Raw genomic sequence first — 27,946 nt, 5'->3', positions numbered from 1 at the left:
AAGTGAAAGACGATATATCTGAACAAATATATATATATATATATATATATATAAAGCCAAATACGAAAATGCTGTTGTGGCACCTCCAATGACCTCTATTAGTATTTATCTATTTTGTCCATTTTTTGAGCTTTTATCTTATTTTTAATTACAAATTAAAATTGTATTCATGATATAAGAAAAAGAAATTTAACTCCTATAATTAAAAAATTGTGTAACGGCTAAATAAATAATGGTGCAATTAGAATACATCATAAACATAATAATTAAGAAATTGTGTAACGGCTAAATAAATAATGATACAATTAGGATACATCATAAACATAATTTCTTCAATAAAATTGTTGTTAAATAATATTGAAATTAAGTCATTGATTAATTAACTCAATGAAAATGGCAGTAACTAGAATATGAATGTTAGTTTTGTTATTTCAACATAATTGATTGACTAAAAATTTGTACTAATTACGGAAGTTCAATATTTTCTTTCTAATTGCAAAATTAATGAAAAGTTACCCACTTAATTCTTTTAATTACACCTCTTCTTCTCCCTCAGTTGTAACTTATATCTCATTTAAACCCATTAAACCCCTTTAATTACTCCCCAATTATTCAACTTAACCATCCATATATTCTGCAATCTTTTTCCACAAATTCAAAACATGGGAGAAGGTAATCATAATGATATGTATTCTTCTTTTTATGATTATGATTTGAAGGAAGCAAATATAGTTTTATGACATTTATTCCAAGGCCACAAATTAAAAATGTCTAGATTTGCAACATAAAGGTTATGAAGAAGGATATCAATACTCAAATTGAGAGCAATATTTGGCTTTATTTTATTTTTATTGTTGTTGTTTATTTTGATCATAAATATATGTAAATGATATTTCTTTTTGTCAAAATATTACTATCTTATAAAGTTATTTATGTCACGTCCCGAGCTTACACCCTGGGCGGGACTGGCACTCGAAGATCATTGCTGGCCCCAAGCGAACCCTTGGCTTGACTTACTTAACTCAACAGAAGACTTAAACTCAACAAAGATAAGTTCATATAAAAAAAACTGGAATGTTATAAAGGAACATTCAACTGGCCATTAAGGCAAACTCAAGTCTCAACATGGAATATAACATAGGCTTGAAAAGGATCTGAAAAAAACACTTACCTTGGCTCTTCTCAACTCATGAATACTTAACTGAACTCATTTCATTATAAAGCAGTTTAAAACAAGTGCAATATAAAGAAAAAGAAAACTGTTTAAAACATGCTGTCAACTCATAATCATAAAATCATAAAAGACATATCATGATCCCTCTCAAAGTCTACTTGTGCAATGCATGAATGAAGTCCATACCCCCATCCATACTAAGTAAAACCCCTTGAGGAACCATGCAATTACTGTTGTGGGAGTTTCTCTAACCGACAACCATCACTTAAGAACTATAGTGATGATATAACGTTACTAGCCCCACGTTGCCCGGGCCATCCTGTACCTTGCCGTGGTATAAGACCTGAACTACTAAGTGGATCCATTAGTCTATGCGAAAATGATTCATCTAAAAAATATGACCCTTTTCTACCCATGATGGATGCTCAATACTACTCCCAAAAATATAATATAAGCTCTTATGTTTAAAAACATACTTCTTCTGTGATTGAGATTAGTGCTCAAAAACATAGCTCAAAGGCTATCTTGGAAATCTCAGTTTCCCTCCTTGTTTCATTTAGAAAGCTATTACTCTTTTCTGAAAACTAGCCCGAAGGCCCTTTGGAAATCTCAGTTTCCATTCTTATTTAAATGTGAAAAAGTATTTTAAATCTCTTTAGGAAATACTTAGTCCCCATATGTTTCTTTGAAGAAATGAACTTCAACTTTACTCTTTACTGAACTCAAATTTTAAGTCTTAAAACAAAGTTGAAACGTTTGCGAAAGACTTTTGGAAAACTTTATGAACTTCTCTTAACTTGACTCTTGACTTCTCATGACTTTGATCTTATTTGCTTTTGACTTGACTCTTAACTGATCCTTGAATTGAATTATGGATTCAAGGATTAAGATTTGTGATTGGAAATATCTCATGATGTTTAGGAATGACTTTGAATAGCTAAACCTGAGAAAAGTTACGAAATCATCGTCTTGGAACAAGTCCGCGATGCGGAGACGTTTTCTGAATAAATGCTTGCGAAATTAATTTTTGAGACAGAGTAGTCCGTGTCCTCTCCGCGACGCGGAGAGAAAATTTTCACCCTGAAGGAACAGGTCCGCGACGCGGACCTGGAACCTGTTCCTTGTCCGATTTTTTTTTCCTTCTTCGTTTTCCAGCCCCAATTCGTCTAAACTCGGCTATTGTTCTCAAATTCATTTTAGATTCCGATACCTAACATATGTACTCAAGAACCTAACTCAAAACAACTCTAAAACTCAACGTAACGATCTCAGAAACTTCTCAATTCAATCCAATTCAAGAACAACATTCAAATTTAAGAATTCATGTCAAGGACATCAACTTTCAAACTACGAATTCTGCTGAACGAAACATGTTTGGCGCGTGGGTGAATGAACCCAATTCTATGAAAGACTCACATACCTTGTAGGGATCACCCCCAACGAAATCCACAAGCTATCCTTGACGAAATCGACGAATCCTTGCTCCTCCTTCTCTTTTCTCCTCTTCTTTCCTCTTCTCTAAAACCCTAACTCTTTTTCAAAAGCGTAAAACTGACCAAGTTCAGTTTAGACCCTTAATTAATTCACTAAAACGAATTTAATTAATTGGATAAGGAAAAGACTGAAATACCCTTCAAAAATCCGGATTGGACATTTTCTTATTTGAACAATCCAACTTCCAATGGGTGTATATCACTCATACGAACTCGGATTTGTGCAAACTCAGTGGCGTTGGAAAGATTATTCCAAGAGCTTTCCAGCCATATCTGGAAGTATACCTAACTCATCCTGAGCTAGGAGTTATGGCCATTTGAAGTTGACCAAAAACTCACTTTTCCTAACTTAAACAAATTTCCAGATTTTTATTATTTCCGAAAATGACTATTTCCAGTTCTTAGCTCCTCCCTAGCTATTTCAAATTGCGAGATGTTACAATTTATTTTTTCAATTTCCTCTACACCATGTTTGTTCACTTGGGGTTCCTACAGAGTGGAAGATGAAATTCTTAAACAAAGCAACATCTACCTACAGATAAAATTTGGTATTTGTCGGTAAGTTTCTTGCTTAATTTTATTTTGATACATTTGTTGACACCCAATTTCGACCCTCCCCAATAATAATTAATTTTTGAGCTTCTTAATCTCTAAACGTTTTAGAATAATTAGCTTTATAAAATTCAAACAGTTTCAAGGTTAGTTTAAATAATTTCAGTCGATTTTTATAGCACCTTGAATAATGAATATATTTCATATAATTATATACGTAATGAGTATATTTTATAAGTGTTTGAAAATCATATCAAAGACTTTTGCTTTGCTAAAATAAATATTTTATTAATTTAGTCCTAGTTTGAATTACGGTTTTAATTTCGGATTAATAAGTTTATAGGTAAATCGATTAGTTTATGGTTAGATTAATTACTTTATTTCATTAAGATTAAAAAGCTCATAAATTAATTATACCAATTCGTCTTATTTAAATTACTAGTCGAACTTATCCTAATTAACTAAATTTGGCCACATTTGTGTTTTTCCATTGGTTATAATATGAATTCCTATGGCCAAAACTCAAATTCACTTCTAGCCTACTTATTCAAGAGAAAAGAGCAATTATTTGGGCCCCACTTCTAATTTCCAGCAGCCTATACTTTCAATTTGCCAGCCCACTTGTCCGTTTTTCCCATATTCCCTTTTAATTTCCAACCAACCCATTTTCTCAGCCCAACGTTTCAGCAGCCCCATCTCTTTTCGAATTCCAACAACAATTTCCAGCCCCTTTTCCCCTTTACCCGGCCCAAGCAGATCAGTAACAATACAATACAACAATCCAAACAATACAGTGAGGACAACAGTACTAGCCGACCCCTGTTGCCCTTCTTCTTCACGCCAAAAGTGACCAGAAAACGTACAACAATGGTCCCAAACGCGTTGACACACGCAACAGCGGGACAGAGCATGCGTCTGCCCCATTTCCTCTTCCGAAATGGGGCGAAACCTGAAGAAAAAAGGGTGTTCGCCTAAAATGGTGAAAGGATTCGAATTTGAATTTGGGGATGGGCCTTGAACCGATTTTTGGGGTCCCTTTTCCCCCATTATTCTGAACCCTAGTTTCTTCTATATATTCTTGGATTATTCATTTGTAAGAGGGGGGAAATTTTTTTTTTGAAAGAGATTTTAGTTGAAAAAAAAAAAAATTAGAGTCAAGAAAGGGGAAATTCCTTTGAACGAAATTTGTGCTTAAGAAGTCTTAGACGTTTTTTTTTTCTCGAAGCGGGCAGTTTTTTGTTCAAAGCTAGCTCAAGGTGTTTGGTTCACTGTTTGGAGCTTCGAATTCGTGTGGTGGAAGAACTCGTGCTGCTCGTTGCTATCCGGTCCGCTGCTCGCCACAAGGTAAACAACTCGCAACCCTTCTACCAGCTTCGAGTTCAATGTGTTGGTTTTGGTGTTCTGCTCCTGGTCTATTTCGATAATTCTATATGATGTGTTCATATTAATTTTGAAAATGGTATTATGTGTCTCTCTTTCGAAAGGATTTAATGCCTGGTTGAATCTGTTTTTAATCTTCTTGAGTTTGCGGTTGTGGTCGTCTCAAGATTATTTTGTTCATCGGTTGACCACCGTGATTCTGTTCTGCCTCTGTCTACTGAAGTGATTTTCTTATTTTTGACTACATATCCTGAAGTGTCAAAGAAGTTATCTCATTGTTCCTCTGGTGTGTCTTCAAGTGTAGATTAGTAATTTTAGTTGACATCGCTATGATTCGATTTGTTTTGGGATCATCTCGTGGTATTAAACCGTTAGACTCGTTTAGTATTTGGCGATTATATGTTGCTAGGATTCATTCATTCATTTTGGTTGGTTGATTGTTTGGCCATGAATACGAAAGGGTTCTCTTGTTAGCGATGAGTGTGGCTTCATACTACTGTTTTTGCTCGTCCTCTTAGTCTAAGTTTTGTTCCATGTTCCTCAATTTAAAAGGATCTAGTCCTTGCTTGTTTGATAGAATATTAGTCCACCATGCGATAGAATATTGTTTTTTTGTGCACAAAATTGTGTTGCCAGTGGTTTGATTAAATAGCCCTCTTCTGTCTCCATTTTAAATAATTCATTATAGTTGAATTAATTGTTTAAAATTTTGATTGTCATTAGCGTTCTACACGTTGTATTTTGAATTGTTTAAATGTAGTACAAGTAAGCTTCAAGGCACGGTTCATGGGCGAATAAATTATCTTAAATATAATTAATATTGTTCTCTTCTACTTACTACGAATTGTTTGCTATATTATTCAATTCCATTTATTTTGTTTTGCTTAGTTCGAAATATATCTAGTTAGGGTCCCTTGAATGCATTACCGTTTTTATTTCTAAATTAGTGGATCCTAGTATAGCTGGGAATTACAGATTGAGATGCTATTTGTTGTAAGTACTAATCCTTATGTTTTCTTTATTTTGTCGCATGTGATACCATCCGAGTCTTCTTGGACTCCTATTTTCTTCCTCGCATTTCAAGAGAGCCGTAAAGGCTCAAGTCCCTTCCTTTCGAGTCAGCCGACAATAAATTGAAATACAGGTTCTCGGAGTGTAACTAGGGGCTGGATAACAAGTTTTCATGTTCTGGAAAATTGGAAAAAAGTTGATACATTTGCTGTATACAGTGATATACGGTAAAAACACAGTGATATACAGGTGAAAAACCAAAGTTACGGGCTGGAATATGCAAAATACAGGTGTACAGGTCAACAACTAATATTTTAGAAAAAAAAAAGGGGCAGAATACGGACCCAAAATATGGCCCGTATACGGTGGTATACATAAAGTGTATACACAGATTTCTTGAAAGCATATGGGGCCAAAGGCCCCAAGAAATTTTCAGCAGGTCCAAGATTTGGGGGGTTTGGGCCTTTGGCCCAAATTTGATATTCCTTTTCTTGCTCTTATGTATTTTATTTATATTTGACTAACGTTTTGATTATCTTATGGTTTAATTTAATTAAATCCCCCAAGAATGGTCATTTCATTTATTTTTGAATTAAAGTATATATATTTTATTACTTAGTTTATATTTTAATATTAGTTTGTTGACATTTTATGAACTATTCCCCTTTAGAAAATTCCCCTTTAGTTCATTCCTCTAAAAATAAATAAGAAATGATAAAATGATAATAGTAAAAAATAAAAAATAAAAAATAAAAATAAATATATATATATATATATATTAGTTAAAATAAATGAGTTCTTTTACTTTGTTAAACTTTCAAAATTAGTCAAAGTCTGAGTTCTTTACTTAGTTAAATTCTAGAAATAATTAGTTAAAATAAATGAATTCTTTTACTTAAGTTAAAATTTCAAAATTTAGTCAAAATCATTTTTTGTCAAATCGCCGGTCAACCGCAAGTTAGCGGGCATTCCGAGGGCCTAACACCTTCTCGGAATGTACATTGAACTTCGAACCCTTTTATTTTCAATTGATTTTATCTGTTTAAATCTTTTGAAAACCTTTAATTTTTTCTTGATTTTTTACTAAAAATTAAGTGGCGACTCATTCTTTTGGAAATTCGATTTGCTTAAATCATAAGTTTAATCGATTTTTTCGAAAACTCAGTCATTTTCCTTTTACATATATATTTAAATAAAACAACATTGTCTTATTAAAGTTTATACAAGTAAAATAATTATAGTTCTTTGTTATATATCCATCAAAAATGAAATACTTGACTTGCTAATTTTACAAACTCCTATTTGAATATAATTTTCATGATATATCCATTTAATTTTTGGAAGATATGACTGAAATTAGATGAAAAAGATAAATAAAATTATCTTATTATTGTAAAAATAAGAAGTTAACCTTTTATTTGTTTATTTTTTTTATATATAGACACACACTCATTAAATAGTTATACATTTAATTTTCGTTTTACATTTTTATTCCTATGTATTCATTGAATTATTTTTAATTATCTAAAATTTTAATAAGTTCCACCTATAATATATAATGTGAGATATACTATGAAAGTGTGTGAAATAATGCTAAAAACATGTTCTTTTAGTATTTTTCTTTTAAAAAAGAGTGGCATTTTCTAAATTCATTATTAAATTAAGATATAACTTATAATACACAAGAAAATAGATAGAAGTGAAATCAATATATATTAAAAACAAGTGTATATTTTGATTTATTGCTTAATATTACATTTTAAATTTTTTTGTATCAATCTAAAAATTAGGGATAAGGGTCTGAAAAATACCCTAATTTTGGTCGAATTGCTGTTGCGATACTAAACTTTCATGAGAACCTATTACCTCCCTAAACTATTTAATACCGTATTTTAAACATATATATTTGCCCATGTGGACATAAAAAATAATGCAAAATTATAAACAGTAATGTGTCCACGTGGGCACATATATACTTTTAAAATACACTATTAAATAGTTCAGGGGGTAAAAAATAGGGTATTAAATAGTCTAGAGAGGTAATAGATCCTCATGAAAGTTTAGTATCACAACAACACATTCGACCAAAGTTGGGATATTTTTCAGACCCTTATCCCTAAAAATTACAAATAGAACAATTGATATAACAATGTTATGATCGGAGTCCATAGAAAAACATGTAAAGTTATTTGTTGAAATTACAAAAATTAAACCAACATATTTTTTTTTCATCTTATCTTATTTATTTTTGTTAAAATTTAAAATCTAAAATACTTTAGTAATATATCTTTTTGACCAAGAACTACAATTATTATTTTCTTTTCTTTGGTCTCTATTTTTTCTTCATTTGTGAGCACTTGAACTCACAAATATCCACAAATAATAATAAAGACAACCTTACTTTCCTAACAATCAAGAAGAAAAAAGCACGTTGATTAACATATTTTTCAAATAGATAGTCGGGCGACAATTAATCTCTTCCCCAATCAATATGGAACTTCGACCCACTCTAATAAATATAATTTCGATCAAATATAGGTCCATCACCTAATGAAACTTATACTACACAAAAGTAACCACATATTATCATGGTAAAGTGTCTAATATGAAATGAATATGATTCGCAACAAATGATAGCATATTCGTATCTTTTAAGACTCATGGAAAAGGCAAACCAAGCAACGTATGAAGACGTTGAGTTTGTTAACCATCATTTTTTCTCTCAACACACCATTTTATGAAGGAGTCCTTACTAGATCACTATGAAACTTTACAATGACAAAAGAGACTTATTGATAACTAATACATTTGCATTTTCCTCTAGAAAACTTTCAATATGGGAAGGAGGTATGGATATACAAAAAGAACAATAGAAGATGTGGGAACAATATATTGACAAGTGTCCGGAAGATTGTGCATTCATTTTATATTTTTCTCTTCTGTTTTTAGTGATTAAGATCATAAAAATGATGTTGTGTTATTTATTGTAGTTATGTTCTCTCTATCTATTCTCTTTATTTTGTATATTATATAAATTTTTCATTGTTGTAAGTTTATAATTTATGGTTCAAAATAGTAATTTATGACTTTATTGGGAGTCAACTAACTACTAATTAATACTGGGTAAATATATATTGATCACATCTTATTGTCTTTCATAACCGCACGAAGCATAGACAAAGTCACTAGTTTATTAAATTAAAGAGGAGAAACTCTTGAAATTCAAGACAAGAGAATATGTGAGAGGGCATCCTTATTTATTAATATTAAGAAATCAAATTAGATTAGGACTACAAAAGTTATTTCGAATTAGGAAACACAAATTCTAATTAGGTATGAATTAAATAAAGTTAGTTTCAAATATATACAATATAATAATTAATTTACAACAGATATAGTCATGTTTTATTTACATAAAAAATAGTCGAAATCAAAAGAAGTATACCATGGTTATACATTATAGCTTCCCAAAAGTCTATATAGAAAGTATACACCAAGTACTATTCAATATAACTAACTTAAATAAGAGCTATACACTAACTATACATTATGATTCACTTAAAAAGTTGAATGTAACTTACTTATACATGAGCTATACACCGACTATACATTATGATACACTCAAAAGCTCAATCTAGATTAAGTATACATGATATATACGCTGAGTATACCCGAAGTATACACCGATTATTCAATCTTGATCAACTCCAAATCACCTCTAAACAGTCCTAAAATTTAGATATGAAATTCTCTCGATATTTCAAGTCTTTTAATATATAATTCTCTAAAAACAATTCATGTTTGCGGTATATCGAAGAAGCAGAAATCGGCGAAGATGACGACAATAATGAAAACGAAGGTGGAGAAGAGATTGACTATACCAAATGGTCATTGGATGTAATTAAACTAAATACCATATCCTAAATAACTTAGGATTCATACTCTTGATTTATTTCCCACCGCCAAAATGATTGTATATCGACTGAACCTATTCGAGATCATTAGGATTGTTATTGTATCTATATCAAAAAGATAAGGCAGTGTGTTCAGATCATTGTGCAATATGTTAATCAAATGTCTGATGGCATGATCAAAGCCAATGATGGTTATGCCTCCATCATGATCTCAATTGAAACTATTCATGAAATTGTGCACAATGTGACACCATCTCGAAATCTTATGGGGTTCGGATTAAAGCATCCCAAGGTTGTTTAGATAACAATTAGTAAAATTTAATTAGATTTTTTTTTTGCTTATTCTAATTTTATGGGTACAAAATGTAATGAAATGTACCGCACGTAATACTTTCTGGTAGATGATATTCTTTTCGTATGTTTCAATTGCTCTGTCATAACTAGAATTCTTGTTATCGACCCTTAAAATGAATTGCATTATAAGTATTGTTATATCATTGTAGTAGCAACTACCAACCAATGTTCTATTTGTTAGGAATTTTATAATAGTTAGATGATGTGATTTGCATTTAGTAGATGAATATGCTTTGTATTAAATTATAGTAGTGTCAATTTGTGCGCTAACCTAGATCCCATAAAGGGTGCTGGTTGATTAAGACAGTGGTCACGAAAGTCAAAATTAATGTGTAACAACTCATCTGCCAAATCAAGTAGCCCCAAAATGGATGACACTTAAATTCACGACCTACATCTGGCCGTCAGGGCGAGTAGGAGGGTGCGCACCGTGAACGCTGCAAAATCTTGGGTGTAAGCCTGGGCGGAGTAGCCATCAGTGCAGATCTTGATAGCAGTAGCAAATATTCAACTATTCAACTGAGAACTTTGAAGGCCGAAAAAGGGAAAGGTTCCATGTCAACGGAAACGTACATTGCTTTGTCCACACAATTCAATCTAAACCTCCTTTATGCCAATAACAAATTCTTTTAATGTTTAAAAATAGATAAAATTACAAAAGATGATCGTTAATGTTTGAGGCCGGTAGGTTCAAGATAGTCCCTTAAGTATGCACTCAACAGTTTTCGTCCTTTTAAGTTATGGTTCTTTGTGTTTACACGGTGACTACACGAAGAAGCCATCAATGTCAATGGTGGTCAAGGCTACGGAGAGTGTTTTGGATGTTGAAAAGAATCTAGTTTACAGTCAATGGTGGTCATGATATCAATTTGTACAAGTAACACGAAGCTTAAACATCAAATGTAGAAGTTACTGAACATTACTTTTGTATAATTTATATGTAATCTCATACATCATAAAAAGTAGTGCTAGAATTGGAAAATTTTCAATTATCTCACCAACATTGAATTGGTTCAATCAAATTTAAAAGCTTTAAGCTTATCGTTTACCTTGGTCCCGATAAAATTGAAGGAAATTTTGAACTGAAAGTGGCTTCCCTCTGTTTGTTGCCTGCCTCAACCTTTGCTACATTTTTGAAATTATAATCCAAGTTTGTTTCAACAGTCACCAAACCTTCCAGTACCTTAACCACCAATGACATGGAAGGCCTCTTGGCGAAATCGCCTTGTAGGCACCATGCAGCGATGCTCATCATCTCTGTGACTTCTTCTCGGTGGACCTGCATATCCTCGTTGTTTTTGTCAACCATATCCATGAGTCGGTCTTGTTCTGCTTTTCTCCTAAATACACTTAACAAATGGACATCTTCTTCATCATCTTGGGACCAATCCAAATTCTTTCGCCCACACAGAATTTCCAAGAGTACAATTCCAAAAGCATAAACATCAACTTTCTCAGTGATTACCGAGCTCAACCATTCAGGGGCTAAATACCCTGGCGTTCCTCTCATTCTAGTCACAACTTTGCTTATGTCTTTCTCAATTAGTTTCGACAATCCAAAATCAGATATCTTAGCATTGAAATATTGATCTAGAAGGATGTTTTGTGGTTTGATGTCCAAATGAATTATCTTATGGCTGCAATCCTCATGTAGATAAGCTAACCCTTTCGCAATATCTGATATAATCCTTTTCCTTGTGTGCCATTTAAGTCCATTCTCTTCATTTTCAGGAGAAATCCACCTATCCAAAGATCCATTTACCATGTACTCATAGATCAGAAAACTCTCGCTCTTTTCGCCACAAAATCCTATGAGTTTTACCAGATTGACATGATGAATACTACCGAGTATCTTTACTTCTGTTAAGAATGAATCCTTTACTTGACCTACACCATCCAGATGTTTCACAGCTATTTTGGTTCCATCACTGAGTGTTCCTTCATATACGGAGCCAAATCCTCCTTCCCCGAGCTTTCTGTTGAAATCTTCTGTAATTATTTTCAAGTCATTGTAAGAGAATCGAGTTAGAATTCCTGGTAAGAGTGGTTCTAGATCCATAAAATCACCAGCCTTCCTTGACTCATATCTCCTCCTTTTCACAATAATAAAACAAATAGTGATACTTAAAATTATCCCAAAGAAAGCTGCAAGAGTATATCCTGTTATCACTTTGAAAGGCTTGGATTTCTTTCTAGGTGAAATGTTTGGTGAATGATTGATCTGTGCGTTTGACGAATTATGTACCTTAAGAAAGATGGTCATGTTGTTGTATACTCTTTCCTCTTTGTCTATGAGTGAAAAGACTTCATTCAGGAATAAGCAGTTTTTCATTTGAGTCCGAGCCCAAACAATAGCTTTGCAAGAACAGTTACTCAGACAGGCCCTTTTGCAATCGTCTAACTTTTTTGCCTCAGACCATAAGCTCGAACTTAGTTGATAGACATTAAAGTCAACTGCAAAATATGTGGTGTACTTGAGCTCTACGAGTCTATGATACTGCGAAGAGTCACAAGAAATGGATGTTAACTCCGTACATCCAAGATGTGGTCTCCTATCGTTAAATGGCCTGAAGAAGTTTCCTTCAGCTGGACAGCTACATTGCCCATCATTTGAACAAATGCTGTATCTTCCACACACCATTGGGTACCCACAGTTCCCAAAATCCGGCTTTAAAATGTCAGATACCTCTGTCCATTGAAAAAAGTTACCCTGTTGGTATACGCGTAAATGTCCATCCGCCCCAAGCTTGATGAACTGTGGTGCTGGTCTAGGAGGGTGTTTTAAAGCAGTAAAGGTTTGACCATCAAAACTGAAATAACGGTTATCCGAATAAGGTGAAGAGTAGTAAAACTGAGGTGGATCAGAGTCTATGTAAGTAGCCCAGCTTCCATTTCGAATAGTAAGAGAAAACAAACCTTCACTCCAATTGGATGCTGAAACACTTGCTATGAGTTTCTGTCCTGAAACCAAATTCTGCCCCGGGAGCAAACAATCCGTAGGATGATCAAAAGATTGCCAAATTGCGTGATCAGACTTGTCAAAGATCACGAGATTTCCCATATCCGTCAAGTTTAAGCCAGAAACAAATTTTCCAGTAGTATTAGTGGACCAAACAAGAGTGCCATCAGAGTCTGTCAAAACCAAGTTTCCATCTTGGCCTAGTTGCAACGTTGCATTGACGTTCACAGGACGGTTCCTGTTAGCAGACCATACTAATTGTGGTTCATATATATAATCGATATTCTCACCGGTGGAGCTGTGTTGGAATATTACTAATAGGATACCAAGAACACACTCCGTGGCACTGTAATTGCAGTAGAAGCCACAAATGTGGTACCTAGGGCCAGTGGTTCCACTCAGAAGGATGGGTGTCACTGCATAGAAGTTTGCGGTGGAATTAGCAATAAAAACCGGCCTGTTGATCCAGGATGTGGAAATTCCAGAAGTAGAATTCAAAAGACTGGCATTTAACTTCCACCAATGTTGAGCAAAAGCAAACCTGGATGAAAAAATGTGGAGATAAATAATGAGAAAGATAGGAAAACAGAGTCTCGAGACAACAATCATTGCTCCCAATCTCGTATTTAAGTGGAAAAAGGTAGAGGGATGAGTCCGTTGTCTCAAGTTTCTATAGCTAGGTGATCTCGATCATAAAAAGAAAAGAAAATCATAAACAAATTCCAAAAGTGACATTTCTAAATGTATATATTTAGCTTCTCAAATGAGTTGCCTTTTGAGTGGGTTTCCCTTTTCAATCACAAAATTCTTCCTTATGCTATCATTTTCCACTAAAGAACAATTCCCAAATTTCAACTCAATAATTGTTCAACCCCACAATCAAAACTAGGGCCAATCTTCTTCTGTACATATTATTTTAATTGTATTTTGCTCCATGATTCAGTTTCTTTTAGCTTGGGTCTTTTTTTTCAATCCGTAAAAGGCTATGTTGCTCGGACTCTCCCAAAACGTTGCTGCATCCATGTTGAATTCTTCAAAAATGCATTATTTGAAGTATCCGACATGCACCCATCAATATTTTTGAAGGGTCCGAGCGCAACATTAGCTAAAAAGGCATGACATTTAATTTCCACCATGTGCTAGTGTCCTTTTCCAAACTTCTGTTGACTTTTAACACTGTTTTAGCAGCTGACTTTGACTATAATAAATGACTTCATATTTTATTTACTGAAATTGGAAAACGAATCACGTTAATAAATTCAGTTTATAAAGTAAAGTGTGAATATGATTATTAATTTCAATTTTCCAGAGTGTTGACAAACCATTTAAGTTTTCATTAGTTTGTATCTGATTTTTCATGTACTATGTTCATATGTGGAGCACAAGAAATAAATATATCAGTTGTTTAATGTTTTTTTTTTTTCCTGTGTTGAATATATTTTTTATTTTTTATGATGGGGTGTGCCAAGCTTGGGCTGTAGTGCAAAGCCTAGGCGACGCGAGAAGTAGGATGGCAAAATCAAGCTCAATTCGATCCAATCCATTTAGGTTTGAATTTGTTATTGACCAGCTCATTTGTTAGCTCAACGCCTCAACCTATCTCAACTCAATCCATTTCAAAGCCTTTAAAAATTGGGTTGATATGTAACCCAAATTCATTTTTGAGAAATCTTGTCAAAATCTTATTAGTTTTTTTAAAAAATTATTTTATGTGTTATATATAGTTATAATAAAGAAAAATAATAATTTTATTAGGTACTAAAAGCTTATAAAATAACAAATAAAACTATTAAAACTTAGTAAAATTGGGCGGGTTGGGTTATGATCCATTACCTAACTCGTTTTGACCCAATCCATTTTGGCCCAAACAAATTTGGGTTGGGTCTTGACCCATTTTGACCCGCCCAATTGCCACCCCTAGCGTGAAGGCCGTTAACCATACCAATGCATGTGTTGAATATCTTTGCATTACTAATACCTAAAGATCCATGGTCAATTTGGATGGGTCATGACACAACCCAATTTTTTGCCCATTTGAGCCCAAACCAAATTTAGGTGAGTCATGACCCAACCTAATTTCCATTTCAACTCATTTTAATATGTCCAATTTCAACCCGACCTGTCCATTTGACACTCTTAGCTACACTTGATCTTAGCCAAAAGACCGAGAAAGATATTGTGTCGAGGATGTTGAATTCACGGAAATGGGAGAAAATAAAATTCTCTTCCGTTGAATGGTTTTTGTTTTTTTTTTTTATTTTTATGGGATGAAAACAAATTAATTTCCTCAATTTTGGCACTCACTCGCAAGGCAAGGAAGGGGTAAGAATGCATACACACCATCCTCTCCAAATTTTACTTGTAAAATTATACTAGGTATGTTGTTGTTATTTTGACAATCGCCTCCTCGTTTAGGACGAGTAATTCATGATGGGCTCATTAGCAAAATTCCATGTGAATTATTGTTCGTTGTGTACAATAAGAAGAAAGAAAACTAAAACTAAATTCTAACTATACCTAGTCAATAATTTGACTTCTTCAATTTGTTATTACTCCCTCAATTTAAAAAAATAAATGGTGTTTTACATGATAAAAAAAGTTATTAATGATTTTCTTCCTGTTTTACTCTTACAAATAAAGGGAGTTTCACATAACAAAAAAACTATTAAAAAGCTATGCTTTTTCAAGATACTTCCTCTATTCCTAATTACTTGTCTATTTTTAAATTGACACTTATTAAGAAAATAATGATTGACATAGTGAGTTTACCATTTTACCCCTATTAATCATGAAGTAGATGAATTAAAAATTTAAGATTTTCAAGAGTTCTACCTTTTCCGAAATTAATTAATTGAGAGTATAATAGGTAATTTTTTTTTGTCATTTCTTGATTTGTCAAAATGAACAAATAAAAAGGTACAAGTAAAAAAGGAAACTTGGACAAATAATTAGGGATAGATGGAGTATTTATTACTCTCATACCTTTTTATATGTCACATTTTTAGATTTCACTAGCATTAAGAAACTAAGTAAGTTTACAATTCTACCCTTATTTAATGTTTTTTTGAAGTCAACTTTTCAATAAATGATAAATAAATCCATGTTTCATTTTTAATTTGTTTGTTGAGATTTCCTTTTCAAAATCAGATTTTATAGAGTAATGCAATGGTGAGAGTAATTAATCAATGTATAAAGTAATTACAATGAACATCAATTACTTATAATTAATTTTCATAGGTTGATCAAATCTTTATTTATAAGACTAATTAACTATCAAGGGTATAATAGAAAAAATGTTATATTTTGTGCATTAATTTTATGAAATGAAAAGTATTATCAACCAATTATTTATAGGAAGGACGACATATTAAAAAGGACGGAGGGAGTAGCACATTTTACTTTTGTCCTCTAGGACTGAGTGGTTTTCTTCAGAAGTATACTCACACCACTTATTTTGAAGTGGAGGGACTATCTTCCAAACTTCTATTTTCTTCACATTTTTCAGCAGCTGACTATTGACTAGAGATGGAAAATGGAGCTGGCGAGCAGCAGTGGCTCAATGAAATTGGTGGCCTATAGTCGACCCACTCTAAGAGTTTTAACAAAATAAAAGCGGAAACAGACACTCACAAACAGATTTGTCAGTACACAAAAGAGGGTTAGTGATTTAAAAGAACTTCTGTACTATTTTTTTCCCTTGAGCCGAGGGTTTATTGGAAACAACCACTCTACCTCCAAGGTAGAGGTAAGGTCTGCATATACTCTACCTCCCCAGGCCCCACTTGGTGGGATTCCACTGGGTATGTTGTTGTATACTGCTGTTTCACTGTTATGAGGCCATGTGGATTATTAATATTTTTCCCTCACAAAAAAGAAGCAAACTTGGCATCAGTACTCTGATTAAGACATGTTGATCAAGTTGTTCAATTGAGAATGTTTTTAAAACTTGCTTTGTAGACCTTTTCCGATAGCATAACACAATAAAGCTTACTGCACACTACCATTTGAATTCAGTAGCTGTACCACCGCGTACAATATTATACTTATTTTCGCACATGAATTGAGAAGCCTCTATATGATAGTAACATGAAGCTCAAAAATTCAATATAGAAGTTACTGAACATTACATTTCATGAATTATAAAAAGTTATGCTAGAATCGGAAATGTTGCAATATTTGATATTACGCAACCATATGTTGGTGCCTTCAATGACAAAATCTTAAGCATATTGTTTACCTTGGTCCCGATAAAATGGAAGGAAATTTTGAACTGCTAATGGCTTCCCTCTCTTGGTTGCCTGCTCCAACATCAGGTACATGTGTGAAATCATAATTCAAGTTGGTTTCAACAGTCACCAAACCTTCCAACACCTTAACCACCAATGACATGGAAGGCCTCTTGGAAAAATCTCCCTGTAGACACCATGCAGCGAGGCTCATCATTTCTGTCACTGCTTCCCTGTGGAGCTGCATATCCTCATTTTTGTCAACCATATCCATGAGCTGCTCTTGTTCCGCTTTTCTCCTAAATACACTCAGCAAGTGGACATCTTCTTCATCAGGTTGAGACCAATCCAAATTCTTTCGCCCACAGAGAATTTCCAAAAGGACAATTCCAAAAGCATAAACATCAACTTTCTCAGTGATTACCGAGCTCAACCATTCAGGAGCTAAATAACCCGTGTTCCTCTCATTCTAGTCACAACTTTGCTTTTGTCTTTCTCAATTAGCTTCGACAACCCAAAATCTGATATCTTAGCATTGAGATATTGATCTAGAAGGATGTTTTGTGGTTTGATGTCCAAATGAATTATCTTATGGCTACAATCCTCATGTAGATACGCTAACCCTTTGGCGATATCTGATATTATCCTCTGCCTTGTGTTCCATGTAAGCCCATTTTCTTGATTTTCATGCGTAATCCACCTATCCAGCGATCCATTCACCATGTACTCATAGATTAGAAGCCTGTGGCTTTTTTCGGCACAAAATCCAATGAGTTTTACCAGATTGATATGGTGAATGCCACCGACTGCCTTTACTTCTGTTAAGAATGATTCCTTTACTTGACCTACACCATCCAGATGCTTCACAGCTATTTTGGTGCCATTTCTCAGTGTTCCTTCATAAACACAGCCAAATCCTCCTTCCCCGAGCTTTCTACTGAAATCATCTGTAATTATTTTCAGCTCATTGTAAGAGAATCTAGTTAGGATTCCCGGTAAGATTGGTGCTAGATCCAAAATATCCGCAGCCTTTCTGGACTCATGTGTCCTCTTTCTGAAAATAACAAAGCAAGTAGCTATGCTTAAAATTATCCCAAAGAAAGCTGCAAGAGTAGATCCTATTATCACTTTGAAAGGTCTTGATTTCTTTCCTCCAGGAATGATTAGAGACTGAGTCTGCGGCTTTGAGGAATTCTGCACCTTAAGAAATACTGTCTTGCCTCTTCCTTCTTCGCTGTCTGTGAGAGAGAAAACTTCATTCAGTAACAAACAGTTCCCTCTGCGAGTCCCATTCCAACCATATTCAAAAACAGCAGCTTTGCAAGAACAGTTACTCAGACAGGCCCTTTTGCAATCTTCCAACTTTGTCTGCCCAAGCCATAATCTGCTCGAATTTAGTTCCCGATCAATGTTAAATGAAAAATATGTGGTATTCTTGAGCTCTACGAAACTATGATACTGCGAAGAGTTGCAGTAAATGGAAGTTAACTGTGAACATCCAAGATCTGGTTTCCTCTCAGAAAATGGCCTGAAGAAGTTCTCCTGTAGCGGACAAGTACATTGCCCGTTATTTGTACAATTGCTATAACTTCCACATACCATTGGGTACCCACAGTTTTCTACATATGGCGACAAAATGTCAGATACTTCGTTCCAATCATCTATAAACCATTGGTATACCTTTAAATGTCCATCAGGCCCTATCTTCATGAATTGAGCTGCTGATTTATTAGGAGATTGTAAAGCATTAAAGGTCCGACCACCAAAGGAAGAGATGTAGTAATATTGAGGCGGATCAGTATCCGTGTAAGTGGCCCAGCTTCCATTGAGAACAGTAAGAGCAAGGAAACCTTGACTCTGATTGGTTGCTGAAGCGCTTGCTATGAGCTTCTGCCCAGAAACCAAATTCTGCCCTGGAAGCAAAGAATCTGTAGGATGATCAAAAGACTGCCAAATTGCACGTTTTCTCTTATCAAAGAGCACAAGATTTCCCATTTCTGTTAAGTTTAATCCAGAAACAGATTTCCCAATTGAATCAGTGGACCAAACAAGAGTGCCATCAATATCCGTCAAGACCAAGTTGCCATCATGGCCTAGTTGCAAGGTTGCATTGAATTTCACTGGATGGTTCCTGTTAGCAGACCAAACTAACTGGGGATTATCTATAATACCGTTCTCGTTGTTGTATATGTTGTGGTACAAAAGGATACCAAGAAGGCATTCTTTGGCATTGTACCTGCAGAAGAAGCCACAGAGGAATCGTGGGCCAGCATTTCCCCGCTGAAGTATGGGTGTCACCAATTCTAAGAAGTCGGCGGTGGAATTAATAATAAGAGAGGGCCTGTTGATCCAGAAAGAGGAAAGCCCGGCAAGCCCTGCAGTAGAATTCGAAAGAGTGAAGTTGTAGTCCTGTAAAGGTTGCGATATAGCAAATCGAGATGAACAACAGAGGAGATAAATGAAGAGAAGGATAGGAAAATACAGTCTCTTTTCTGCTAACATTGTTTCCTAATCAAAACCAATAAAATATATGGAATTTTGTTGTGTATAGTTGAAGAAAGAAATGAGCATACAGAATATCCAAAGTGATATCTGTACTTGTAATTTTCTCCATAAATCAGTTTACATAAACCATAACAATCTTTGATCAGTAGAAAGGCATCACATTTATTTCTTCCATTCTGTTGACTTCCAACTCTATTTTCAGCAGCCAACTTTGACTATAACATACAATGATTTCTCATTTTACTTACAGTTAATAGTCAAAAAAACACCTGAACTAGTATTTTTTTGCAAGTTTCACACCCCAACTATGTTTAATGCATTACTGTTTTTTTTTGACAAGAGGGAGTTGCTCGGATGGTAAGCATTCATCACTTCCAATCCACAAAGTAAATGAAAGTCCTAGAGACTTTGATTTGTCTGCAAGGTTGAACAATAATGAAATTGTAACTTGGAAATGGTCAAAATGGTCCCATCAGTGTAAAGATAGTGACTTTGATATATCCTTCTCTTTATTTATCTCCAACTTCATCTAAGTTACCTTTAATTTGTTACTGTTGGCTGGTACACAACAGTATAGTTCAACTGTTATTTACTGAAAACTGAAGTTGTCATATTCAAGCTAAGTATCTAGCGTTAAACAGTATCCTGCTAGCTTTCAAACCAAACTGTATTTTACATGTTGGTTAGCATCTTCCAGTAGTTCATAATGTTGCGGCTAAGAATACTTTTGAGATGTGTGGAGTTGTTATACCCAATTTTGTGAATCATTTACGCGTCAAGTCAAAAGGAAATGTTTTCCAAATCACACTTCTCACTTAACCAATGGGAAGATAACATCTGCCTGATTGAAAGTCATTGTATATTAATATGGGGATGGTTCGTATCTTGGAAAATGATAGCATAAGGACGATTTTTTTTTTTTTGTTGTATTGATTAGGCAAAGATTGAAAAGGAGGGAAGATGGAGATAAATAAGTCACTATTCATTGATTCAGGGAAAAAAACAAGTCCTGTTAGAAATATCTAAGGCGGGCCCTTGATAATATCATAGGTTACGAAGAGGATGGAAGAGGGAGCGAGATAAACATTGATCTCATTTCATATCATTAAAATAACTCCACTCTTACATAATCACATTACTAGGGAGTCTATATAGGTGCTGAAGAATAATTCTAAACCTAAATTTTTACTAAATAGTTTAACACACATATGATGTACTTGCCTACATTAAAATCATCAAATCCATGCACCTCAAATACAGAGGAGTGAGGATCAGAAGCATAACACGAAGTAAATGAAAGTTGTAGTGACCTTGATTTGTCTGCAAGGTTGAACAATAACGAAATTGTAACTTGGAAATGGTCAAAATGGTCCCATTAGTAGAAAGATAGAACCCGGCCTCATTATTTTTCTAGAAAACATTTTCCTTCCAACCGAATACGTGAACACACCTATAGTCAATTAAAGTTTGGAAAAATATAGCACATTGAAGAAATTTTTTTGAGGCCCCTGTGTGTATTGACTGGGCAAAGATTAAGATATTGTGTAGAGTGGAACAACAATTGACTTGGACTTTGGAATTTATGGCACAGAAGTTTGGAAAATGACAGCAGAGAAGCTCTTGTGTTGTGATGCCTCTCGACGTATTGAATGTGCTAAGATTGGATAAAGAGAATTCCAACCAAACCAAATTATATTATCATACAGAATACACAGCCTAACATGGTAATTAATGGATCATTGGATAGGTGGATATCTCATGAAAAACAAGAAAATGGCCTTTTACGATATCATAACACAATAAAGTTTACTGCACACTACCATTGCATTCAGTAGCTGCACCACCACGTACAATATTATACTTCTTTTCGCACATGAATTGAGAAGCCTCTACATGATAGTAACATGAAGCTTAAAAATTTAATGTAGAAGTTACTGAACATTACATTTCATGAATTATAAAAAGTTATGCTAGAATCGGAAATGTTGCAATATTTGATATTACGCAACCATATGTTGGTTCCTTCAATGACAAAATCTTAAGCATATTGTTTACCTTGGTCCCGATAAAATTGAAGGAAATTTTGAACTGCTAATGGCTTCCCTCTCTTGGTTGCCTGCTCCAACCTCAGGTACATGTGTGAAATCATAATTCAAGTTGGTTTCAACAGTCACCAAACCTTCCAATGCCTTAACCACCAATGACATGGAAGGCCTCTTGGAAAAATCGCCCTGTAGACACCATGCAGCGAGGCTCATCATTTCTGTCACTGCTTCCCTGTGGAGCTGCATATCCTCATTTTTGTCAACCATATCCATGAGCTGCTCTTGTTCCGCTTTTCTCCTAAATACACTCAGCAAATGGACATCTTCTTCATCAGGTTGAGACCAATCCAAATTCTTTCGCCCACAGAGAATTTCCAAAAGGACAATTCCAAAAGCATAAACATCAACTTTCTCAGTGATTACCGAACTCAACCATTCAGGGGCTAAATAACCCCGTGTTCCTCTCATTCTAGTCACAACTTTGCTTTTGTCTTTCTCAATTAGCTTCGACAACCCAAAATCTGATATCTTAGCATTGAGATATTGATCTAGAAGGATGTTTTGTGGTTTGATGTCCAAATGAATTATCTTATGGCTGCAATCCTCATGTAGATAAGCTAATCCTTTCGCAATATCTGATATTATCCTCTGCCTTGTGCTCCATGTAAGCCCATTTTCTCGATTTTCATGTGTAATCCACCTATCCAGCGATCCATTCACCATGTACTCATAGATTAGAAGCCTATGGCTTTTTTCGGCACAAAATCCAATGAGTTTTACCAGATTGATATGGTGAATGCCACCGACTGCCTTTACTTCTGTTAAGAATGATTCCTTTATTTGACCTACACCATCCAGATGCTTCACAGCTATTTTGGTGCCATTTCTCAGTGTTCCTTCATAAACACAGCCAAATCCTCCTTCCCCAAGCTTTCTACTGAAATCATCTGTAATTATTTTCAGCTCATTGTAAGAGAATCGAGTTAGGATTCCCGGTAAGATTGGTGCTAGATCCAAAATATCCGCAGCCTTTCTGGACTCATGTGTCCTCTTTTTGAAAATAACAAAGCAAGTAGCTATGCTTAAAATTATCCCAAAGAAAGCTGCAAGAGTAGATCCTATTATCACTTTGAAAGGTCTTGATTTCTTTCCTCCAGGAATGATTAGAGACTGAGTCTGCGGCTTTGATGAATTCTGCACCTTAAGAAATACTGTCTCACCTCTTCCTTCTTCGCTGTCTGTGAGAGAGAAAACTTCATTCAGTAACAAACAGTTCCCTTTTCGATCCCCATTCCAATTATATTCAAAAGCAACAGCTTTGCAAGAACAGTTACTCAGACAGACCCTTTTGCAATCTTCCAACTTTTCCCCCTCAAGCCAAAATATCTTCGTTGAACTAAAGTCATGATTGAATTGAAATACAAAATATGTAGTATTCTTGAGCTCTACGAAACTATGATACTGCAAAGAGTTGCAGTTAATGGAAGTCAGCTGTGAACATCCAAGATCTGGTTTCCTCTCAGAAAATGGCCTGAAAAAGTTTTCCTGTGACGGACAAGTACATTGCCCATTATTTGTACAAATGCTATAACTTCCACATACCATTGGGTACGCACAGTTATCTACATATGGTGACAAAATGTCAGATACTTCATTCCAATCAACTACAGACCACTGGTATACCTTTATATGTCCATCAGGCCCAATCTTCATGAATTGAGCTGTCGAATTAGTAGGATAGTGTAAAACAGTAAAGGTTTGATCATTAAAACTGTAATAATAACTATCAGCATAGGATGAAGTGTAGTAGTATTGAGGTGGAACAGTATCTGTGTAAGCAGCCCAGCTTCCATTGAGAACAGTAAGAGCAAGCAAACCTTGACTATGATTGGTTGCTGAAATGCTTGCTATGAGCTTCCGCCCGGAAACCAAATTCTGCCCTGGAAGCAAAGAATCTGTAGGATGATCAAAAGACTGCCAAATTGCGCGCTTTCTCTTATCAAAGAGCACAAGATTTCCCATTTCTGTTAAGTTTAAGCCAGAAACAGATTTCCCAATTGTATCAGTGGACCAAACAAGAGTGCCATCAGAATCCGTCAAGACCAAGTTGCCATCATGGCCTAGTTGCAAGGTTGCATTGAATTTCACTGGATGATTCCTGTTAGCAGACCAAACTAACTGGGGTTTATCTATCCTACCGTTCTCCTCGTTGTATTTGTTGTGGTACAAAAGGATACCAAGAAGGCATTCTGTGGCATTGTACCTGCAGTAGAATCCACAGAGGAATCGTGGGCCAGCATTTCCCCGCTGAAGTATGGGTGTTGTCGAACCATAGAAGCCGTCGGTGGTGGAATTAACAATAAGAGACGGCCTGTTGATCCAGAAAGAGGAAATCCCGGCAAACCCTGCAGTAGAATTTGGAAGAGTGGTGTTGTAGTCCCATAAAGATTGCGATATAGCAAATCGAGATGAACAGGAGAGGAGATAAATGAAGAGAGGGATAGGAAAATACAGTCTCTTTTCTGCTAACATTGTTTTCTAAAATAATCTTTCTGTTGTGCCTTTTTTGGGATATGATCTTTAGATTTAGCATAAATCAATTTTAAAATAGCTAGTCTTTGATTAGTAGAAAGGCATCACATGAATTTCTTCCATTCTGTTGACTTCCAACACTATTTTCAGCAGCCAACTTTGACTTTAACAATGATTTTCTCATTTTATTTTACTAAAATTTGAAAGCAGCATTGACAACTAACAATCGAGTTGACAAATCCTCGTAATTGCATTAGTTTTGATTTCTCAACTAAATTGATACCACTCGTTTCCATTTCTGTGCTGAACAAGTCAGCTACTGGAAGAGTGTATAAGTCAACAAAAGTTTAGAAGATACTGAAAACATATCGAAAAAAGTTTCTGTGAGGCCCCTCCTCATGTTGACTGGGCAAGGATTTGACTAAAAGTATTAATGGGAATAATTTTAAGTATTAGTGCATGGTTTGTTCTTTTCAGAAAGAGGACTGTAGTTTTATGAAGTTTAGAATTAGAGAGAAGAAGAAGAAGAAGAAGAAGAGCAATGAGAGTAAGAAGAAGTAATAAAGATCAGGAAGAAGATGAAGTAATCTTTAAAGAAGATGTATCTTGCTAGAGTTAAACACTCTATACTTTCATTCTTATTATTTCTTCATCATGTATTCAATATGTACATATCTCTATTTATACACAATAGTTTGTAAGCTTGTAACAAAATAGTAAGGCATAACTAACTTAACTAACAGTTAGTTACTAATTCTAACTGACTTATATTCTTTGCTTATCTTTTAAGTCACTACTATTAACACTCCCCCTCAAGCTTGGAAGTGAAAAAATGTTTTGAACTCCAAGCTTGGAACTGAGAACTTGATGTTGAACCTTGGTCAGTCCTTTGGTTAGCATGTCAGCTGGTTGTTCCTGTGTTGGAGTGTACTTGGTACAAATAATCCCTTGTACAATTTTTTCCCTTATGAAGTGACAATCTACCTCAATGTGTTTTGTTCTCTCATGATATATAGGATTAGCAGCTAGCAAGATTGCTGCTTTACTGTCTGTACACACATCTATAGGTTTCTGTATCTTAATACCTAGATCATTCATCAGACCTATCATCCAAATAACTTCAGTTATAGTTGTGGCTACACTTCTGTATTCAGCTTCGGCTGAACTTCTAGAAACAGTAGACTGTTTCTTAGATTTCCATGATATAACAGAATTGCTAAGCTTGATAAAGTATCCTGTAACAGACTTCCTTGTAAGAGGACATGATGCCCAGTCTGCATCACAAAAAGCTGTGATATTGTTGTCTTGTACACTAGATAGAAGTATTCCTTGACCAGGCTGCCCTTTTATATACCTGACAATTCTCAGGGCTGCTTCCATGTGAGTCTGTTTAGGTTGTTGTAGAAATTGACTCAAGGTCTGCACTCCAAATGAAATATCAGGCCTTGTCATAGTAAGGTAAAGAAGCTTTCCTATCAATCTCTGATAAGCACTTTGATCAGCTGGAGGATCTTCTTTTGAACTTTCTGAATTGAACTGATCATCATATTGTTTTGAAGTCAATTTGTTGTTGTTGTCAATAGGAGTCACTGCTGGTTTTGAATTTCCCAGTCCTGCTTCAGAGATAAGTTCTAAAGCATATTTCCTCTGATGCATTAGTATCCCTTTACTTGACCTTGCAAACTCAATTCCTAGGAAATATCTTAGCTCACCTAGGTCCTTCATCTTGAAGGTTTGACTCAGCTTCTTTTTTGTTTCTTCAATGAGTTGACCACTGCTTCCTGTAATAAGCATGTCATCAACATATATAAGAACAAATACAGACCCTGCTGATGTTTGTTTGGTGAATAAAGAATGATCATGTTCACTTTGTTTGAACTGGAACCTCAATAATGCCTCGGACAACTTTGCATTCCACTGTCTAGGAGCTTGTTTCAACCCATACAGGGATTTAGTGAGTCTACATACTTTGTTCTCCCCCTGGCTCTCAAATCCCTGAGGTAGTTTCATGTAGATCTCATCAGGTAAGTCACCTTGAAGGAATGCATTAAATACATCCATTTGATGTAATTGCCAATGTCTTTGTGCAGCTATAGCCAAAACAGTCCTGACTGTCTTCATCATAACAACAGGACTAAATGTTTCTTGGTAATCTATACCTTCTTTCTGACTATACCCTTTTGCCACCAACCTTGCTTTAAATCTTTCCACATCTCCATTAGCCTTGTATTTGACCTTGAATATCCACGTGCAGCCTATAGGTGTCTTACCTTCTGGTAACTCAACTACTTCCCAAGTGTGATTCTCTTGTAATGCTTTAATCTCAGCATTCATTGCTTCAGTCCACCTAGGATCAGATGATGCTTCTCTGTATGACTGTGGTTCTGTTTCATTGGACATTTTTGCCAAATATGTTTGATAAGTAGGAGCAATATTGTTGTATGATACATACTTGTCAAGACTATATGGACCCTCATGGATATTTAGAGACACAAAATCTTTCATCCACAAAGGTGGCTTAGTCCCTCTGCCTGACTTTCTCACCCCAGTTTGAGGTACTGGTTCTATCTACCCTTCTTCATGTACCTCCACCTCACAATTCTCCTCTTGTTCTTGAGACACCATGTCCACAGGTGTGTTTTGATAGAAATGTGGTGTTAGGTTATTGTCTGAACTATCTACCACACCATTACTCTCAAGATTTATACCATTATAAGTAAACATAGGAACTGACTCAGTTGATTTCAGTTTGAATGGATAAACCTCTTTTTGAAACACTACATCTCTGTTAACAAAAAAGACCTTATTAGACAAATCATATAAAACATAACCTTTTTGAGTTTCAGCATATCCCATAAGAACACAAGCAGTAGACTTAGACTTTAACTTGTCACTGTCCTGTACCTTCTTAGCAAAACATAGACATCCAAATACTCTTAAATGATGTATTGAAGGTTGTTTATTATAAAGTTTCTCAAAAGGAGACAAGTCTGCAATCACACTGCTAGGTAATCTGTTGATTATATATACTGCGGTTTTCACACACAAGCCCCAGAACTCTAAAGGAACATTAGCTTGGAACCTTATAGCTCTTGTAATCTCTAGAATATGCCTATGCTTTCTTTCAGCCACCCCATTTTGCTGGGGTGTATAAGCACAAGAAGTTTGATGTACTATGCCTAAACCTTTAAACAAGTCATTACAATTTGTATTCACAAATTCAGTACCATTGTCACTTCGAATAATTTTTACTTGTTTATCAAACCGAGTTCTTATATATGCTAAGAAAGACTTCAAAATGGTACATACATAAGACTTCATTCTTAATAAGAAAACCCAAGTCATTCTAAAGTGATCATCCACAACAGTTAAGAAGTATTGAAATCCATCAAATGTACGCTTTTTATAAGGACCCCATAAATCCATGTGTAACATATCAAAACTGTTTAAGCTACTGGATGTACTAACAGGAAAAGACAATCTTACTTGTTTAGCACAAGGACATACAACACATTTGCTTACAATCTTTGTAATGTCAGCTAAACTATGACTTAACAGCTTTTTTAGAACAGAACTAGAAACATGACCAAGCCTCTGATGTAGTAACTGTGTATCAATTTTTTCAGTAATTCTAGCTTTATGCTTAGTGTGTGCAGCTGCTAACACAACTTCTTCCTTATCTATATTGTTGGACAGAATATACAATCCTCCATCCTCTTTACCAATCATCTTCACCTTTCCACTGAAGAGTTCCTGAAATAGGCCAAAGTCAGGGAAAAACGAAGCTGAACAATTCAACTC

The 27,946-nt window shown here is 34.9% G+C and overlaps 2 protein-coding genes and 1 pseudogene across 2 annotated transcripts; all 3 read right to left on the bottom strand.

Annotated features, from left to right (window-relative positions):
• Positions 1-10,806: 10,806 nt before the first annotated feature.
• On the bottom strand, positions 10,807-13,523 carry LOC125875610 (G-type lectin S-receptor-like serine/threonine-protein kinase SD2-5). Its single transcript, XM_049556600.1, has one exon. The coding sequence runs from the start codon at positions 13,444-13,446 to the stop codon at positions 10,924-10,926; it is 2,523 nt and encodes an 840-aa protein (XP_049412557.1). The 5' UTR covers positions 13,447-13,523; the 3' UTR covers positions 10,807-10,923.
• A 3,547-nt stretch (positions 13,524-17,070) lies between these two features.
• Positions 17,071-19,699, bottom strand: LOC125875613 (G-type lectin S-receptor-like serine/threonine-protein kinase SD2-5; annotated as a pseudogene).
• Positions 19,700-21,485: 1,786 nt separating this feature from the next.
• LOC125875608 (G-type lectin S-receptor-like serine/threonine-protein kinase SD2-5) lies at positions 21,486-24,153 on the bottom strand. The gene has a single exon (XM_049556598.1). The coding sequence runs from the start codon at positions 24,143-24,145 to the stop codon at positions 21,620-21,622; it is 2,526 nt and encodes an 841-aa protein (XP_049412555.1). The 5' UTR covers positions 24,146-24,153; the 3' UTR covers positions 21,486-21,619.
• Between the last annotated feature and the right edge of the window lie 3,793 nt (positions 24,154-27,946).

This window comes from Solanum stenotomum, chromosome 9, assembly GCF_019186545.1.
Source record: "Solanum stenotomum isolate F172 chromosome 9, ASM1918654v1, whole genome shotgun sequence".
Classification (NCBI taxonomy): domain Eukaryota; kingdom Viridiplantae; phylum Streptophyta; class Magnoliopsida; order Solanales; family Solanaceae; genus Solanum; species Solanum stenotomum.
This window is presented reverse-complemented; position numbering and strand designations above follow the sequence as displayed.

Excerpts from the sequence above, each read along its gene's own strand:
- LOC125875610 (XM_049556600.1), bottom strand. The coding sequence starts at position 13,446 with ATGATTGTTGTCTCGAGACTCTGTTTTCCTATCTTTCTCATTATTTAT.
- LOC125875608 (XM_049556598.1), bottom strand. The coding sequence starts at position 24,145 with ATGTTAGCAGAAAAGAGACTGTATTTTCCTATCCCTCTCTTCATTTAT.